This window comes from Hesperophylax consimilis, chromosome 16 (assembly GCF_061612785.1).
Source record: "Hesperophylax consimilis isolate HC1 chromosome 16, BYU_Hcon_1.0, whole genome shotgun sequence".
Classification (NCBI taxonomy): Eukaryota; Metazoa; Arthropoda; class Insecta; order Trichoptera; family Limnephilidae; genus Hesperophylax; species Hesperophylax consimilis.
The window spans coordinates 5,812,811-5,832,592 of record NC_142851.1 but is presented as its reverse complement, the minus strand read 5'-3'; the positions used below and the strand labels follow the sequence as shown (position 1 = coordinate 5,832,592).

At 34.9% G+C, this 19,782-nt stretch overlaps 2 protein-coding genes across 2 annotated transcripts in view; one reads left to right on the top strand and one right to left on the bottom strand.

Moving 5' to 3' along the window:
* LOC149416592 (hemicentin-1-like) overlaps positions 1-9,115 on the top strand; it is an 84,772-nt gene extending 75,657 nt beyond the window's left edge. Inside the window, exons 7-13 of the mRNA XM_089641280.1 lie at positions 163-316; positions 1,577-1,710; positions 2,715-2,880; positions 4,071-4,436; positions 7,391-7,615; positions 7,909-8,103; positions 8,751-9,115. Coding sequence (XP_089497406.1) covers positions 163-316; positions 1,577-1,710; positions 2,715-2,880; positions 4,071-4,436; positions 7,391-7,615; positions 7,909-8,103; positions 8,751-9,109 — 1,599 coding nt within the window. The 3' untranslated portion in view covers positions 9,110-9,115. The remainder of the gene's footprint in view (positions 1-162; positions 317-1,576; positions 1,711-2,714; positions 2,881-4,070; positions 4,437-7,390; positions 7,616-7,908; positions 8,104-8,750) is intronic.
* A 1,656-nt stretch (positions 9,116-10,771) lies between these two features.
* Positions 10,772-12,312, bottom strand: LOC149416591 (uncharacterized). The gene is made up of 2 exons (XM_089641415.1): positions 11,972-12,312; positions 10,772-11,614 (listed from the first exon to the last, which is right to left on the bottom strand). The coding sequence occupies exons 1-2, from the start codon at positions 12,095-12,097 to the stop codon at positions 11,423-11,425; spliced, it is 318 nt and encodes a 105-aa protein (XP_089497541.1). The 5' UTR covers positions 12,098-12,312; the 3' UTR covers positions 10,772-11,422.
* Between the last annotated feature and the right edge of the window lie 7,470 nt (positions 12,313-19,782).

The window sequence follows — 19,782 nt, the reverse complement described above, 5'->3', positions numbered from 1 at the left end:
TATTAGACCATATGAGCTGTTCCGAAAAGCGAACAAATTGAATTTACAGATAACAGCTGTTTGTTAAAAACACTGAACAAATTAGCCTGAAGAGTTTATAATTGATGTAGGAAGAATTCAAATATTGTTACATATAATTAGAGTAAAGCTTTAACTTTTCAGGTGACCGAAGTGACCCGCAGTGAAATAATGTCCACATTGCACTTTACGCCTAAAGCTGAACACAACGGACAAGACCTCACCTGCCTGGCCACCAATGCAGTGTTGGCACCGAGCCACGCCAGCAAACTTCACACAATGCGATTGAATGTCTTTTGTGAGTAACCTACATTCATTTAATTTATAACTAGATTCATTGACGGCCGGCATAGTCCAGTGGTAACGCATTGGACTGCCATTCCGAAGGTCGCGGGTTCGAACCCGGCGTGCGCAAATAAATTTTATTTGATTAATTTGTGTTATTTCACAATTAATTAACTAAAATAATATATAGTATATTTGCGGCACGTTCCAGAGTGGAAGATACTACCAGTATCGCCCTGGTGTAAAACCACCATTCAGAATTGAAACGTTGCTCCAAATGGCTTTAGCCGTGTTTAGTGACTAGATCTGAATAGCCAGGTACTTCCCCACCTTCCTCTTTCCCTTCCCCACTTACCTTCAGCCTCACAACATCCCCCAATTGGGGATGCCATAGTCTCACTGGCTCCAGACGGGAGCAGTTGGGACTCTTGTGAGGTATTCGCTATAAAAAAAAAAAAAAAAAATTAATTAAAACCTATGATATAATAAAAACAATTCCGAAAGTCCCTAAAAAGTAAAGAAATGTTCATACCCATCCTACTTCTTCTTCTTCTTTCGTATGGTGGGGGGGTCAGAGAGAGACTTCTAGTCTAGGGCCTCTGGCGTCGCCATGTACTTAAAGCCCCATGATGATGATCATACATAAAACATCCTCGGGGAACCAACAGGGTTATAATCTCGGTCCTTTGTTTATAAGGCACATGATGATAAAACATCCTCGGGGATCCAACAGGGTTCTAATATCGGTCCATTTTATGTAATGATTTGGTCAATGTTGTAAAATATTCTCAAATAGAATTATTTGCTGATGACGGTAAGCTATACAAACCAATAACAAAAGTGTAAATGATTGTATCAACTTACATTTAAAGAAAGTAACTACATATTGTCAGCAAAAATATTATGTTTAAATATTTCAAAGTGAACTAGCACTGACGAAATCTTCAACGAAATGTCAATTAAAAACAATATTCTAAAACATTCCGAGTGCAGTTATAAATTTCTAGTGGTAGACTCATTTGTGAACACGACATTTGGTCACGCAGTTTCCATTCCCACCCCACCACCAATATCGAAGTGCGGCCAGCGGGTGATACTACAAACATCCAAATGGTTCCCCACCCAGGAACCCAGGAAGGGGGGGGGAGGGTTGATTCTACATCAGGATGTAGAATCAACCCTCCCCCCCCCGAAGTTAGCCCACTTTACCCCCGGACACCCTGAATGTATTTTGGTGAAATGATTATTGATTAAGGTACGTAATTATTTTCAGTCAAACCAATGCTATCCCTGTCACTTGTCACCAACCGCCATGGGAACAGCTCTGTGCACGAGGGAGATGTCATTCAGCTGCGTTGTATGGTAGAAGCAAATCCCTGGATCAGCAACACAGAGTGGTTTGCTAATGTATTTATATTATTCATTCTTTCCGTTAAATTGTAACGTATAATTACTTTAACTTTTAAGAATAAAAAGAGAATAAAAATTCGATAATGATTACAATGACAAGATTACGATTCAGTCTCTATAATGTGCTGTACTCATAGGGCCGGTGTATGAGTATTTATTAGTATCTTGCCAGGGCTCCTACCTGGGAGCAAATTAGCCCACATTGTGCTATTATTAGCACAATGCCATTAGTAACTGAGGAATGAGGGATGATAAAATAAGATACATATTATTAATTATTTACGGTACAATAAGTATATACCTTTAAACACACAGATTAAATCATTTTTATAATAAGACTAGCTGTACCCCGCCACACGTTTCTGTGGCTCAGTCTCCGTTTGTGCAGATAGAGAAACAATAGCGGGTGTTGCTTTTACGTCTAACAGATGGCGCTATTTTAAAAAAAAAGCATGTTGGTTCAAACGGATTGCGCTGCGCAAAATAAGTATGTTTTTACCGGTCAAAGGTGACATCTATATAATATAGGTATATAAAAACAAATGCGTACTTTTGGAGATTTAAGATTTTGAACAAACGAACATTTACAATTTATATATACAGATAGATTACAAACAATTATACAGTATAAACTTACTAATATTATTCAAAATATCTAAAATTTACAATGAGGCTTATAGCCACTCTAGCGATTAGTTGTGTATATTATACATGTATCATATTATTTGATTAATATCATTCTTCAAAATATTAATACGGAAACATATGAACTGCTTACTACGGTTTAAAGCCAATGAATCCTCTAGATTTCGCTGTTTATCCGTTGATGTTGATTGTTGGGCATCGAAGATAAAATTTAAAAAAAATCAAACAAATGCCGGCTGCCAATTCTCCGTTATATATATAAAGATTATTAAATACTGGATTTAAAAAATGTCCGTTAACTGATATAAGTATTTATGATGGAAAGAAAATCTTATTTTTGTCATTATTTTTCACAGAATGTCACCATTCAAGGCACCACATTTAACAACAGTGGAATAAGTCTCTCGTCCAGTGATCTCATAATCTTGAACCCCTCTCCCATACATTCTGGCAACTACTCCTGCAAGGCGTACAACCTGGAAGGCAGTGGACAGAGCAGTGATTTGTTACTGAAAGTTTTATGTGAGTAGCAATCACTAAATTTTTCTTGTTCTACATCAATTTTTTTATGAAAAGAAACTAATCTAGAAAAAATTACTCAGGTACCTAACTTATCCAAGGTTCATGCACCATATGGACTTACTTGATGCCACAAATAGATTTAACCTAGAAACCTAACATTAGGTATTCAAATCTTGCAATACTTAGTTTTAATATAGTGCATAACTCCATTGATAGCCCATTCCTCTTGGAATGCTACGGCTTATGTGTGTCGTCACAACTTGTTCAAGCTACCACACGGCAGAACAGTGTGCTAGCACAGCATATCATGATAAGTGGAATGGTGCTATTGAATAATAAAAAATAACGGTATATATATTTAATTACCATTTAACTTCTCAGGCACTAAAAGTTCCTATTGGATATGAAAAATTTGGTTCCATATTTCATCAAAATGAAAATTCAACACACCTTTAAAAAGTGATACAGAGTCATAAGTTACATAGGTAACTTTTAAACCTAGTTTGTGTTTCATCATCTTCATGACTTTATGTCACTTTTTGGAGTGTTGAATTGTCATTATGATGACATACCCGGTCACCGAAAAATTTGTATCCGTTGAGCGCTGGCATATACATTTTTTTTTTACATTAGGAGGCCTTGAGAAAAATAATTTACTGCAGGGTCTGTGTCATCTTTGGGGATGCTGTGTGGAGGGTCTTTTTTAAGGAAATGAAAGAGAGGAAGTTCTGGAAAGGTAGAAGGTATAAGGGTTGAGTAGGAATCTAGGGATCAGTGTGTCCAGGGATGACATATGTATAAATGCGATGGGTCGAGAGACCAGTTGGAGAGGTTGAAAGGTCTCCCCAAAACAGCGTCTCCCGATCTGGCACGCCACCCGATGAACCCGGGCACCCCTGCTAAATTATCAAACTTAGCGAAACGGGGTGACCTATGGCAGAGGTTTTGGTTATCCAATAAATGGTTCCCGGGGTGGCAGTAACCAAACCCTCCTCCCAAATTGTAAAAATATTTATACTGTTTGTGGGATTTTAACCCTCCGCACACTACATATAGGTTAGGTCGCGGGAGCTCATCATTCCAAAGGTTAAAGAAACCTTTATTAATTTCTTGTACTGTTAGTGGATGCTTAATGTATCTTACAATTATTTGAAAAAAAAAATTACATTATTTGAATTTTATATTTTCAGATAAGCCCAAGTGCGAAAAAAGAAACACCTCACTCGACCAGAAAACAACCTCTCTCTTCTGTCCTGTCAAATCCTTGCCCAACCCAGTTAAATACTTTTGGAGATTCGAAAACCAAACAGAGAAAGCTCTCAATGAAAACATACTTATAAGCGAAGGAAACTACTTGAGTCTTGACCACATACTGAAAGCATTGGAAAAGAATTACGTGGATGAGATTCTAGTGTCGTGTTGGGCCTCAAACGAAGTCGGGGAGCAAAAGGTTCCATGTATGCTGTATGTGAAACACAACTTCAGAAAACCAACTGCACCAAAGGATTGCGTGGTTAATGCAAGCGCTACTGCTTTATATGTGCAATGTGCAACTGGTAAGATCATCCTTCATTTATTTCTATTATCACCATTGCCAATGTGCGATCATTAGCCAGGACAAGGGAGCGGAGGTGGTCATACCAACATTTCCTCCGAGACTTCTGTCGCAAACTTCAGTGACAGAAGTCTGGGGTGCAGTGGGGAATTTCAAATTAGAGGTGAAGCGTATATACTAGAACAGATGTTTGGAACAGATATGTCAAAGATAGAGTGGAACCTATCATAACGAGTTAAATTCGTTCCAAAATCTTACTTGTTATGTGAAACACTCGTAAAGCGAAACAATTTTTTCCATATGTAAAATACTATAATGCGTTCCATGCCAAAAAAATACTCTTTATTTATATCTATTTTTTTTATGTTAATTCAGTAAAATTACATACTTATAAATTGTTAAGGAGCATAACAACCTGGAATGCGATTTCGATTTGCAAAAAACAAAACTCGAAATAACTAGTTTATTATTTATGACAAATAATTCATTCTTTTTTACTAGAAAGATGTCTAGAGACATTTGTTTTTGCCGAAGCTTCAAAATTTGGTGAAAATGTGACACAGCCATCATTGAATAAATTTATAGAACGTACAGCCACCTCCTTATTAGGGTGATGCTTCTTAATGTACGATGCAACAGTTTCCCATGTTTTCGGCATTTCTCTTATTGCTCTAGAAGATTGTTGCTCTGCTTCTAATCCACTAACAAAACTTACTTACTCCGTAACTTCTTGTTGTGAAACACAATGCAACTCCATAAGCTCTTCGGTGGTCAGCTCTTGACTGTCCTCTTCCACAAGCTCATCAATATCATTGTTATCCACCTCCAGTCCCATTGCCAAATACACAATCTCGTTGACTGTAGACTTCACAAGTACTGTTTCAAACCCCTCAAAATCGCTTTCGACAACACTCTTTGGCCAAAGCTTCTTCCAACCAGAAGTGAGAGCGATACATACATGCTTGTATGTATCTAAAATTTAAATAATTCTTGTTCTTCTCAATACTAACTACCAGCGAGAATTAAAATACTTTCACTTCGAACAAATTTTGGAGTACCAAGAATTTGAATACTAGCTGGTGTCCGTGTGGTTTCTCAAGTATTTGAGAAACCACAAACTTGAAACACTCTTAATACGCGCAACACCTGGTAGAACAAATACAACAAGTACATTGGAACCTCTCAGAACGAGCACCTCTTAGAACGAGTAATTCGCAAAACAGATAATGAAAAAATGCTTTGTTAACGAGCGACATTTTGCACAACGAGTGACGCAGAAAGGGTCCGGAGAAAAAGTCCTATCTTCACGTCACTCACTTGTAAGCCGGGACTTCCGCACCAGTGCGTCAGTCTCTGGTTAACACACGTTCCGCTTGCACGTTAGTGTCACATGTGATCACACATTTTAGGTACCTACATGACATGGAACTCCATTTGGGGAATATTGTAAATTTGTGTTTAATAATATAATTTATATTCTGACTTTATTTAATTATTATGGTATTTAAAAATAGCTCCAATCCGTTGTATTTCATGGCATGGGAGCATTTTGTGTACAGGGGCATATTGTGAGGCTGAAAGTAGTGGGGGTGGGAAGGAGATGGGGAAGACGGAGGGGGAACGTATCTGGCAATTTAAAACTGGTCACCAACGGCTAAAGCCATTTCAAGCAACGTTTCGATTCTGAATGGTTGTCTTTCACCAGGGCGGTACTGAAAGTATCTACATCAAATTACAATTATTTTTTTAAAACAATTCAACTAACGGCACTGTTTTATATTACGATGACCTCCGTGGTCAACAAATAAGGCTCTCGACTAGCAATCTTTCGGCGACAAAATTTTATTTTACTTATTTGTGTTATTTCACAATTTATTAATTGAAAATATTATATAGCACATTTGTGGCACTTTTCACAGTGTAAGATACTCTCAGAATCGCCCTGGTGTAAGACCACCATTTAGAATTGAAACGTTGCTTAAAATGGCTTTAGCCGAGTTTTCTAACCAGATCTGAATCTGTGCTACTTCCCCTCCTTCAGCCTTACAAGAGACCATGCCACAGTCTCACAGTTTCCAGACGGTTGGGAGCTGTTGGGACTCTTGGGCGGTATTCACATAAAACATTAACAAACCATTCTAATTCATACTTTTCCTATCACCTGTCTCGTCACAGTATTTGGTACGGGCGACGTGCATGCTAGGTAGGTACATGTGCGAAATACTACGGAACAGGTATTTTGAATAGGTATTTTTTCATAATCGTACTAGTTGTTCCAAGTATCAAGACGAGCTAGTATGCCTCACCTCTAGTCCCCATTTCAAATTGACACTCCCATCCATCGCAGTACACTAGCCATGTGTGAATAGAATTATCAAAAGATGGCGCTAAATAAAAATCATAATATTTTCATCTTCAGATTAAACTAGTTGTGCGTGTAACAAAGACAAGAAAGTAGATTTATTAATATGATGATATTTTACTATCTAGGCAACGTACACTAGACACTAAAAGTGCATTTTATTTATTTTTTAGTTATATTAAGTCCACCCTTTGGAATAACAAGGTTTCATATAAAAAGCCAATGCTATGCTATGCGATTATGAGCACTAAAGTAACTGCTTTCAAAGCACATTATCGCATAACATTGCTGTGTCAGATGGAACCTTTACTCAAAGTCGTAAGTTCAAAACTCTTCCAAGGTTCAAGGATCCATTTCGATTTGCGATAGCATTGTCAAGCATATATGTGTGCTGACCCCAGGCGTGGAATGGAATTTATGTCCTTGAAACAGCAAGGTTCCATATGCCATTTGCATGAAACTGAGATATTGAAGTTCAAAGTTTGAATCCCGAATAAAGTAATAAAATTTACAATTACGAGAAAGTAAATAAAAACAGTGGTGTAAACAAAGTGATTTGACTTTAATTCATGTTCCCTTATATTTGTTTTCAGAAACCGACAGAACTTTTGAACAGATGTTTGGCCTGTCGATTTGGGGAGCCACTAACAATACCAAAACACTAATTAATAATATAACAACCCCCCTGCCTACCATGAGGATAGGTAACCTCGCCAGCGGACAAATCTACGAAATACTTGTGTATAGTTTTAACAAATGGGGAGAAAGCGAAACGCTTGTACTCAAAGCTGAAACTAGCGAGTCATTGCCTGTTTTCGGTAAGACGATAATACTTTTTGCTATCAATATTTAGTATAACAGTTGGCAAAGGAAGGATGGCGATGAAGTAGTCATGATAGGGACACCTCAAAGCTCCTTGTCAAAGTGATGGCCCGAATTGCCCGACCCAAATAGACAACGGGAAGAATATGAGATTTTATTTGAAGGTTCATCAAAACCACAATACACAGATCATTTTTACAAATTTTAAATTGACCCCATATCGATAGTTTACATGAAGGAAGACAGTACATATCATTTACTTTCATTAAATGTTTCTTTTTCTTTCCAGATAAAACCCAAGCAGATATTGGACTATGGTCCGGAGTTGCATTAGGAATAGTTTTAACAATAACCATTTTAGTTGTAATACTTATAATTAAGAAGAAAAGTAACCCTGTGATAAATAACAGTCTTAAAAAGGATAAAAGTGATAGTGGAAATACCAGAACGGAAAAAACTAATTATATTACTTCATCAAATGCAGGTAAAGACATTTACTGAGATTTAGATTGAATTAATACAATTAAATCAATGATGTTACACAATGATTAGACCATTTTAAACAGTGAAATTTACTTAGCGACAGCACTGACTTCGTAATTTGGCCTGGTACTCAAAGTTGGCCTTGCATTTTCTCTAATGAAGCATTAAAACATTGGACTGGAAACAATCGATATAATTGTATTATTATAATAATAAGTAATTTGCGTGCACTTACAAATGAAATGCTATTTCTTGGCTTTTACTAGTGTTTGCCGAGTAATGAAAACAATTTCTCACATGAGGGCATTTTGGCACTTTTCAAAGAAAAATGACTTAAAGGTAGTACATGACCTTACACAATGCATGACAGTTTAGTACTAAAACTACGAAATCGAAAGCATAATAATCGAAGTTTCTTTCGCTTGCCACTTTGAGAGCTCTATAACGCATCTAGGCGTATTGTAAAGTCATTGTTCTTTGTGCGAGTTTTCGTGTGTACATAATATGTTATTAACATATGGTGTCAATAAATGAAAGTTCACCGTGTGAGAAATTATGTTTGAGCAAGGATCGGTGGCCATCTTCATCACTTGTCTAAGAATTTTTATATAAGGTGTTGATCATACTCATAGTATTTATTTCTTGCAGATGTGACGGAAAAGCCATTGCTGTACCAGAATGGAAAAGCCAATGGCATTATTTTGATGAGAAATAATTCTGAACCAAAGATAATAGAAGACTTAACCATAGTACAAAATAAAGAAAATGAAAAGCCATTGCCGCCTTCGATAAGTAGACAAAACAAACCCAAATTGCCAAAAGTTGGCGGGAAATCTAGCAAACATAACTCTACAGCGGGAGTAGAATGTTCTGCTAAAACTTTAAACAGTAGACTAAGGAAGGAGGCTAAGATTTCTAACGGGTCTATACCGATGACAGAGAGAAGTCTAGAGAATATGAATTCTACCCTTCACATGTTCTCTATTAGTAAAGAGAGTATAGTCTGACGATGTTGAGAGGCTAATAATCATTATTGTATTTTAAATTATTAACGTGTTTGTAGTCAAATTTAATAAAAATAATTTAACAAGAGAATTTGACGATTTATTTAGTGTTTATTTATAGTTCAATCGGTGGCGGAGTTAAAAATTTTCAGGTTAAATTCCTTTGTTGGAGTCCTCCATCATTGTAAAAGCAACATCTTCAACAGCTTATGGTGATGGTAGCAGAAGTTTTTCAAACATTGTCATGTTATTCGTAACCCGGGAGTGAACCTGTGTCTTGAATCAAAAGCTGACATCACTATAGAGCCAAGCTGTTCTGCATAAGATTAAATGGCATAAAAAAATGGTTAACTGTGTATATCAATTGTGGAGCTGCCGCGGAATACCATTTCTTTGTACGGGATCCGTCACCTCGACAGCTGACAGCCGCATAATCATGGTGCTCCCTAGATTCAACTGACCCCCTCTACGGGGGTTGCATCATTTTTAAATATCGCCTGGCTAGCAGATTACGGCGTATAGTCGCCACACCCACACTTATAACACATCATCTGTCAGGCGTGTATGGGATTGTATGGCGAGCGTTATGGTGTTATAAAAAAGCATAATGTTTCAGCTCCCTGATTGTTAAAACCATTACAGAATAATTATGGAAATAAAATACTACAATGTGTAAATACTATCATAAGTAGTGTTTTCCATTGCTTTAGCATAAAAAAATATCAAATTAAATATAACTAATGAATTAAAAAGAATTCAATTTCTATGAATTTCTAATTATTATGGTTTGAACGTATTGATAGCATAGAATAAAAAACAACACAAGAAATGCCTTGTGGGCGTGTTTCATGTTCCAAATACCCTCCCAATCGAGGCATAAATTTCCAATAAAGAATTGTGTTTATGAAATTCAAAAGGAATACAGATCTACGATGTCAGGCCTGTGTGAGTGAGAATGAGAACTTGGCTAAATGGAAAATTTGTTTCCATTCAAATTTGTATGGCACTTCTAGTTTTCTACTTTATTCTATGATTGATAGGTTTCTAAAACTGCAATGGGCTGGATGTGGAATGCCAGATGACGGGATGCCGAAAATCATGACCAAGTGTCCCAAAAAATGCAACATAGGTTGAGGTGGATTGACTCATGGAAGTCAGGTAATGTTTAATTGGAGGAAAATAACTAGGAACCAATTTCTGAGAAGGGTTCAACGTTAAAGATGGTCGATATTCATATCCTTGTTCCTTTGATGTCACTGAACCTGGAACCGTTGATATTATTTCTCTGAGGAATAAGACGTTTTCTTTGGAAATGGTTCCTTTCTGAATATTTATCAGAAATGAAAACATTTTTAAAGAACCGGTTCCATATTGGTCTCTGGTAACTGGAACCACAGTAATAAACCATTTCAGGATATAACCTCTATTTCAGGTGTCATGCTCCATGTTCAGTCTGCTAGATAAGTCGTCCTTCACAAGCAACATTTTCCACTTATGAAGGAATTCAAATATTGTCAGGATGTTCATAAGCCGGGGTAGTTTGTATTTCTTTCTAAATAAAAGATTTACTACCTCGGAACGAATTCATAAAATGGATATTGAAAAGAAATCAGTTTTTTTTGTGGTTTTGTTTTATTAACTTTACAGTCATAAATTTATTATATAATTCTGAGGTAATAAAGAAATACGTTGTTATTGCATAATATATTAGTCTAGAGATTAAAAAAAATACAGATTTCCTAAGTTTTTGGCATAAATTCTTGTTTATAAATTTATTTTTAAAGTACTCGCAAAGTACAATGTGTACAATAATTATTTGCATAAATCTCACCCAATAAACAATATATTTTAAGATCATTAATATTTGTATCACACATGCATACATGATCATTTATAAAAATGATATTTTTTATAAAATACACCTCCATACATTGTACTCTGGCAGATAAAATAATAACATTTATCAATGGAAAAAATCACTTAAAATTGATATTATTTGTATGGTAGTACAAAAAGATAGATATTTTTCTCATATTATAATAATATGGAGGAATCAATTGGACAGCCAATTGTAATGTAAATGTAAAAATATCATGAATTCTACAGATGTGACGCTTCCATGTTTAAAATTTTTGTATATGTTAAACAGTATATTAAAATAATAATATTTTTTGTTGAGAGCAATAATATATTTGTTCCAAAACGATTTGAATAAGATCTCTCACCATATTTGTAGAAATTGACTCAAAAGAGTAGTCACGTATACTCTATGTATTGGTGCTTGCCTATGAACATAGGGGTGGATAATAGGTAGTCTTAAACTTCTAGCTTTTCGATTTTGTCCGTGGCGGCAGCGGCATCAGCAGCCTTTGCGGGCTTACCCCGGCCTTTCTTACCTTTCCGTCCCCTTCCTTTCTTCGCATCAGGTTTCTTCACAATCTTCTCCTGAATTTTGACGAGCTGCTGGTCGATCTCTGCTAACTTTTGCTTCTGTGTCTCTTTGTTCAACTGGAGGGTTTAAAAAAAACAGAGAATTAAATTCACAAATTCTACAGAATATAGAGAATACAAGATAATATGAAAGGTGGGAAAAAAAAAACTGACTAACATTATAGGTATGTAATGTACTAAAAATCAGAATTGGAATATTTTCTATAAATGTGGTTTTGAAAAAATTGTATTCATGGAACTTTAAAACCTATCACTAATGACCTAGTTAGGCGAATATCAAAGAGAAAAAATAATTTCGCATCTATAAATATATTTAAAAAGTAAATAAAAATGGCGGCAAAAAACCATCAAAAATGTGCTTTCAGGAAAAGTGTGGGAGTCGAGGTAGATATTAAATTTGTGATGCAAACGTACCTTTTTCAAGTCAGTCTTGACGACCTTTGCCTTGGTTTTTACGGTAAGACTCTTGGCGCCCACAACCTTGAAGTTTTTGCCCCCAGCCTTTCCTCCTTTCTTATTTCCGCCCTTCTTTTTGCCCATTCTGACGAGGTGGATTTCTTCTTGGCTAACTTAAAAGATGAGGTAAACTCGTGTTCTATTCGTGAAAGCTGTATGACGCGTGGCTTTCTCGTGCTTCTGACAGATTTTCTAGGTTACTTCCAGTGTTTTCTTGATCAACAACTAGCGGGAATGCAAATCCAACGCGAAAGAAACTGAAAACTGAAATAGAATAGTTTACTTTCAACTCCATGGACAAAAATAATAAATCAAATAGATGGGACTGCAAGTCAAATATTGTCATAATCAAAATAATTAGGTTAGTACGAACATGGGATAATAGGGGCAAACATTTACACACTTATTAAAATGTTTAGCATAATTGTTTTATTTGTTATAATATTCATTGGATAAATATTAATGTTTTTTTAATTTAAAAAAATGTTAATAAAAAAGAGAGTTTTAATAACAAAGTTGTTATCTTGTTTTTAGTGAAAAATTAAATTCACTATAAAAGTACTATTTGCCAACACTACATAATAATATATATTTTTGCCCATCGTGCCATATTACTTATAAACGTGACCCCGCAAAAGCTAAAAAATAAATGTAAAACGGAGATGTAAAATGTTTTCTTAGTCCTCCTCACTAGGAAATCCTAGGTTTTGGATAAAGGATTTACAGCGACTTCTATGATTCAACTTCATGGCTTGGGTGAGATTTTTACGGTTACTTCAATGACGACATTTTTAAAATACTAGTCAGTTATGTTTCTGATAATTCCTCTAGCCAAGGTTTGATGTACTTAAGTTAGTTATTTTTATTTAATTTATTTGACACTGGGTGGGAGTTTGTTACAAACATAAGTTTACAGCTAAAAAATCTGAACTTCTATATTCTAAGTTAGTGTATGTTTTTTTTGGAAAACCACCAGTTGTAATATTTTATAATGTAAAGAAAAATATATTTAATTTTTCTACCAATAAAAGTTTTTCAAGGATATTTTTAAGTCGATGAGTTTTATTAGCTTTTTGAGGCACAGTTAATATGTGAATCTCAAAGGAGTTTGTCGTCAGTTACGATCCCAAGATATGTAATGTTTTTAGGTTGCGTTACTTGTGGACAATATATTGAGAAAAATTGTTTTGACATTCATATAGTTTGAATGTACGGTCATTTATTGGTTGACATCTTTTTTTTTACAATTATATGTTTAGTTTTCCACAGGCTTAATGTAACTTTTTTGTCATCAATCAGTTTTGAACTACAACCAGACCATGCTTTGCCTCTTTGTAGGTGTTTGTCAAAGGTTGCTCATGAAATATAATAATAGTGTCATCTGCACAGCTTTTTTTATACGTTTTTTATACATTTTGTCAATATTTACGTATTGGACTACTTTGATAAAATAAAAACCATACAAAAATATTGTACACATCTATGGCTAGAAGTCAGGTAGAATATAATTCATGCATTTGTTCTCCACATTTTAACTCTTTATTAATTTCAAAATTGGTATTCCTATAAATGAAATCAAGTATGTGAATTTACGAAGTAAACACAATTTATCTGAATTATCTGAAAGGCGAAAAAATACGTAATCTTCTTTTATTGTATAAAATTGTTCATTTAAAATTTGACTGCCCTGACGCTGTAAATTTGCCGTCATTACGTGTACCTTCGAAGCATACTAGATGAAACAAATTATTTCACAACAATAACTTCGTGTTCGATTCTGTCACTAGTAGAAAATGCTGATATTTTCGTTCTAAATTTTTACACATTTATAACCAAATTAATTCAACACTTTTTAGTAAATGTTAATAACGAATTTTCATAATCTATGCATATGTTTAAGCAGCTTAAGTATACATAATATCTTTTCAATTTTTTTTTATTCCAAGGGTTCTTCAGTTAGCGTGATGATAACTTAACAAGTATATTGTATTTCATTCTTTATGTTTTTAATCTTTTTTATTTGTGTTATACTTACTGGCGTTTACAATTTAATTTATGGGTTTATTGTAAAAGCCCATTAGGACGTTAATAAATACGGTTCATTGATTGCGGGGCGTAGGAAAATATTATTTTATCAAGATTTTTATTGAGTTTTCATAAATAAGTAAAATATTCTTACAAGTATAATAAGTTGTTTTATTGTTAAAAATGCAGTTATTTTTGATAAGGAGTTACGATTGGACGCCTAAGCTGTCTTGTTTTGGTGACTCCGCATAAACGATGGCCGCTGAAAAAAAGTCAAGCAATTAGTTAAAGCAGTACTATGTATGCGTTCTAATGGACCAAGTACATATTAATGCAAAAAAATCGTTAGAATATTAAACACAACGATAACAAAAAAATACTCACTTCCCTGGCTGTCTTCTTTTCTCTTCGACATTGGCATCCATCGTCGTCTTGTAGGTTTATCTCTATTTATTTTTGGGACTGGTTTTCTTCCTGTCGTTATTCCTTCTGAACTTTTGTCTTGACTGGGTTTCACACCATCAGATTTTTTTCTATATTCTGGAACAACTGCAGATATTTTTTTTTCACTAGCAGCTGGCAAACTATCTTCGCCAAAAATGTAAGATGAAAGGGGCTGTCCGTAAGAGGAAACTTGATCAGGAGCATTTTGGAAATTAACATTATTCTCCAGTGGTATTTCACTAATGCGGGTATAAGATGGACTGGGAATTACGTTGCTTGGTACCTTACTCAGTTGTGTGTAGGAAAAGTTAGGATGATCGTATTTGAGTGCCGTTACGTCTCGTCCATTTGTATTAATTTTCTTATGTGTTATTTTCACGTCACCCGAACTTGCTGGTTTTATATTGGTGTTATAAAAATCTTGTTGCACTGCCATCATGTACTTATTCGGTTCATAAGTAGGAACAAAGCTTGATTGCTGTGACTGGTATTTAGCAGACGGTAAATGTAATTCGGGTGATCCGCCCCAGATACTGGAAATCAATTTTTCTGGTTGGATCGTGTCATTATCATCCTTTAAATTGTGTATACCAGTTTCAAAATCAGTCCACTTTAACCCACTTGCCGCCATCGACATTGGTATAACATCGAGGATATTTTGGGAAGATGATGACGTAGAATGGATTTGTTGGGCCTCAGACGTGCCCACCAGAGTTGGTTCATATCCAGGGAATGAATTTGCATAAACTGGCTTTTCAGATTCGAACACAGGCTTTGATGGAGATGATTCAACTGGAACGCCATATTTTTCAAATGGGTGATAATCAGTGGAGGAATGACTACTCACTTCAGCAGGTTTTAAAACATCATTTTGATTATTGCTCTGAATTTCTTCGCTATCTTCTTTGTCTGTTGAATATGGTTTTGGAATAACGTACAAACTTTGAGGAGGTCCATACGTTTGTGCTGGTTCGTTACTTGGTTGTTGGGGTCGAAATTCAAATGATGAATCATTACTCTCTTGAGGAGGTATCAAAAGTTCGCCATTTTCATTACTCTGCAATTCTTCTATGTCCATGGTATTCGGCTTTGGGTTTCCATAAACAATTTGAGGAGGGCCATATTTATCTTCCGGTTCTTTAGTTTGTGGTAAGAACTCAGAAGTTGCATCACTATTTTCTTGTGGAATTGTCAAATATTCATTTTGCTCATTTTGAGATCTGTCCCCTAGTTCATCTGTTTTTTCTGAAACCGTTGATTTAGGTAATTCAGCAGGAGGTGCATACGGTTTTGGTGGTCCATAGGATTCTTTCGGAGTTTCAACTTTGGAGTTGCTCTCTTCTTTTTCTTCTTCCGAATTAATAACGTTTTCAACTTTATCATCTTGCGAATCAACTTCTTCTATTGTTGGGGGTTCTGTAAGAGGTAGTCCATACGTTGACATAAATGCGGTTTCTTTCATAATGTCACCAGTATTTTGTGAATCTATTACAACAATAGGTTCTGCTTTCACTATAAATGACGAATCCTTCGTCTCGGGCAAATTATAAACTTCACCAAAATTGGATTCCATGTCATTAAATTTTATCGGTTGGGGTAGTCCATATTCTTTTGGTGGTAGTGGTTGATTTTGTACATTTACTTTCGATGACTGTTGTTGGGGTATTCCATACTCTTGTATTGGTTGTGGTTGGAGTGGTCCATACTCTTTTGGTGGCTGTGGTTGGGGTGGTCCATAATCTTTTGTTGGTTGTGGTTGGTATTGGACCAACACTTTTGGTGGTTGTGGTTGGGATAGTCCATACTCTTTTGGTGGTTGTGGTTGAGGTGGTCCATACACTTTTAGTGGTTGTGGTTGGTATTGCACATACAATTTTGGTGGATGTGGTCGGGGTACTCCATACGCTTTTATTGGTTGAGGTTTAGGTGATCCATATTCTGTAGGTGGTTGGGGTTGGTGTCCGTACTCTTTTAAGGGATGTGATTGTATTCTATTCCATTTTAGACCTAGCGGTTGTCGTGGTTGCGGTGGTTTATATATTTTTGATGGTTGTTGTTGGGGAAGTCCATAGACTTTTTGCGGTTGCTGTTGGGGTGGTCCATACTCTTTTGGTGGCGTCTGTGTTGGTTTATACGCTATCAAAGGTTGTAATTGTAAATATGTTTTATCTTGTGTTGGTGGCGCGTTATACTGCGATATTGATGGATGTATTGGAGTTTTGTTTTTTGGCGTCAGTAGATGTAAGAATGACTGAGGTAATGTAGACTTCAATTGGTGGATTGGACTGAATTTATTGAGTGCTAATGGGTGATGTGGAGATTGATTAAGTGTCGGAAGTTGAGGCTGAGGGGGTAGTCCGTAAAATTGGTGTGGAGGTGGTTGATTTTTTTCTATAGAAACTGATGTCGACCCATATACTTGCTGTGGTGGTGATGGTCTCATCGTAGAATGAGAGGGTGGTCCGTATTTCTCCGACGGAGGACCATATATCTGAACAGGTGGAGGTGGCACATATATTTGATGAGATGGCGTTGGTCTCTTTACTTTGTACTGAGAAATTGTTGATACGATATCAGCTTCGGAAATATCGGATTGCGGATATTCCGATTTTATGTAATTAGCCATTAATTTTAATCCGTCTTCTGAAGATGCAAGTTCCTTCAAAGTTAATATAGTTTCCAATTCTGTAGTAGTTCCTAACAGTTTTTGTATGTGCTCTATAGGCAAGTTAAATTTATGTTTATTTGGCTTTGACTTAACCACTTGTATGTAAGGAATTGTTGAAACAGGTTTTATCTGTATCCCACTATATTTATGTATTTTCCAAACTGGGAATTCCTGAGCAACGTGAACTAAGTGACTGGGTTTTATTTCAATAGGGGGCTTCACAACTGTATGAAACACTTTTTTTTGACCTAAATGAAGGTAATCCGTTAAGTGTTCTAAACTCCTTGTTGATCGAACATAATTTTCTTCGGCGAGGGCTATGTGTAAGCAACCCGCTACCACCAAAATGCATGCAGAAGCACATACCTATGACAAAAAAACACAAAATTAATATATTTGACAAAATTATACAGTTTTTACAAGGGGTGCCCATGCTCTTACTCGCGGAGATGGGCTTTCGATAATTAGGAATCAAGCGATCTAATACTCACTACATCTTGAAACACTTTATATTGCCAGCGGCAAATGGCGGAACTAACAAACGAATTTACTTTTAAATCAATATTTTTCATTTGACTCAATGGTCGATTTTCAGGTACATTTTTCTCCAAAAACCACTCCCTCTAAAAAAAAAAATTTGATAGCCGCGAGAAAAACGCGAAGAGCTATTTTTTTTGTGCTCATGGTCGTTTTTAGAGTTTAAGCTCACCACGCATTTGTCCCTAAATTATCTTTTCCTTCAGCTTGTCAGATTTGCGCACATTTAGATTACCAATAAATAAAAAAAAAATTAAAAATGCTTACATTTAAAACCAGATTTCAAAAACACAGAAGAATGTGACACAAAAATAATTCAGCATTCGCAATATTATGAAGAAAATACTAACAGGAGGTGGCATAAAGTAAAAATCATCAGGAGGTAAATGGAAGTATAAGATCATTAAACATACAATTACTATGTTATTTTCGGAGATTATAATATTTTTTAGTATTTAGCTTATAATTTATTTTTATTCTTTGTTCAAAGGCTTTCATTTAAATAATGGCAGATAAGAAATAATAACCGCGATCGACTTTGATGCCTCTTGCAATCGATCATTTCGGCACTCATTACTTCAGTCAGTTTAAATAATGTATTTAGAGAGACTTACAACTATTTACAGGTGGTTTTATAAAACTACACGAACACGACGAATATAAAAAAAAATTGATAAAAGTGTGAGAACTGAAATATTAAAGCAGTGGAAATGGTAATTTAAACCAACGTCTAATTATTACAATTTATTCCCATTTAAGTCCCAAAGTTCTATCACATTTCATTACATTACTTAATAAAACCTTGGCGATAATTCAATGTAAGACGAATATTTATTCAAATGAATTAGCCTCTTGTATTGATAAATATACAAATGACTTGGAAAAATATACTAGACCCTCACAATCAAAATGCCATAGCTCCCTAACGGCCTCATTTAAAAAAATATATTTTCAAATGGTCCTGTTTTTAGTAGACAACATTTTATTACATAGGTAATAGAATATTATTATAGTAGTTTTAGAATAGGTTTTTACTAGATATAAAAAGTTAAATTTTAAAGCTATTGAAAATATACATTAAAAAAATCTTTTCATTTAACTACGTATCATAATAAAATTTAATTTATACTCTTTACGGAATGTACGGGAATCAACGGAATTAATCTTATTCTAATCTCCCCACATTCCAACATAATTACTTATTATTATTGTTATTTACAAATTAAAATTACCAATTAAATTTTCACCAATAACTACCGTTTTTAATACGCATATAAAAAATTGATCCAACTTAATGACAATAATGAACAACTTTTTGCTATTACGATTATTGCAAATAGTTATATGTGTTACTATTTTCTAAAATATTAATACACAGATAAAATCGATCACATTTGACGTAAAATTGTAAATAAAAAAACCGAGTGATACAAATACATCATATATAATAAAATAACCCTGCCTTATCATATAAATAATTAATAATATGTATTTATATCACCTATTCTGATTAGAGGTTTGTTTGATTTTTTTAAATCCATTATTATTAATTATTTTTACATGTTCGTACCTAATTTCGAACAAAGGGAACCCTGCGTTTATAGCCCCTGGCTAAGCATTTTTTTTAAGATTAGCAGTACCTACCTACTAAACGTCGCTTCAATTAGTTTCCAATAATAATCGAGAAGAAAACACCCAACACATATTTAGTTTTTCCACGATGTATTTAAAAAAAATAACCTGTAGTAAAAATATTGTTTCAAGTTTTGTAAGTTAAATAAAAAACACTTGCCATTTTTTTCTCCATTGCGATATTTTTAACGTAAATATATAATACCCGTTTCACACCATTGAATAACTACTTCACAGATTCATCCTACAACAATTAAGGGCAAAATACAAATGAAATTATTATTCGATTGTTTCCTCTTATATATAAAATGAAGTATTTCCAGAAATCTAGCGATGTCGTCACGATTGTGAAACTTCATTTTGTGAATTATCATGATGTCACTTCGAACGTTGAAATATTACAAACTTTACTCTAATTACCCTTGCTTTCACAAGCTTATTCACTGACTAATCATTGTAAAAT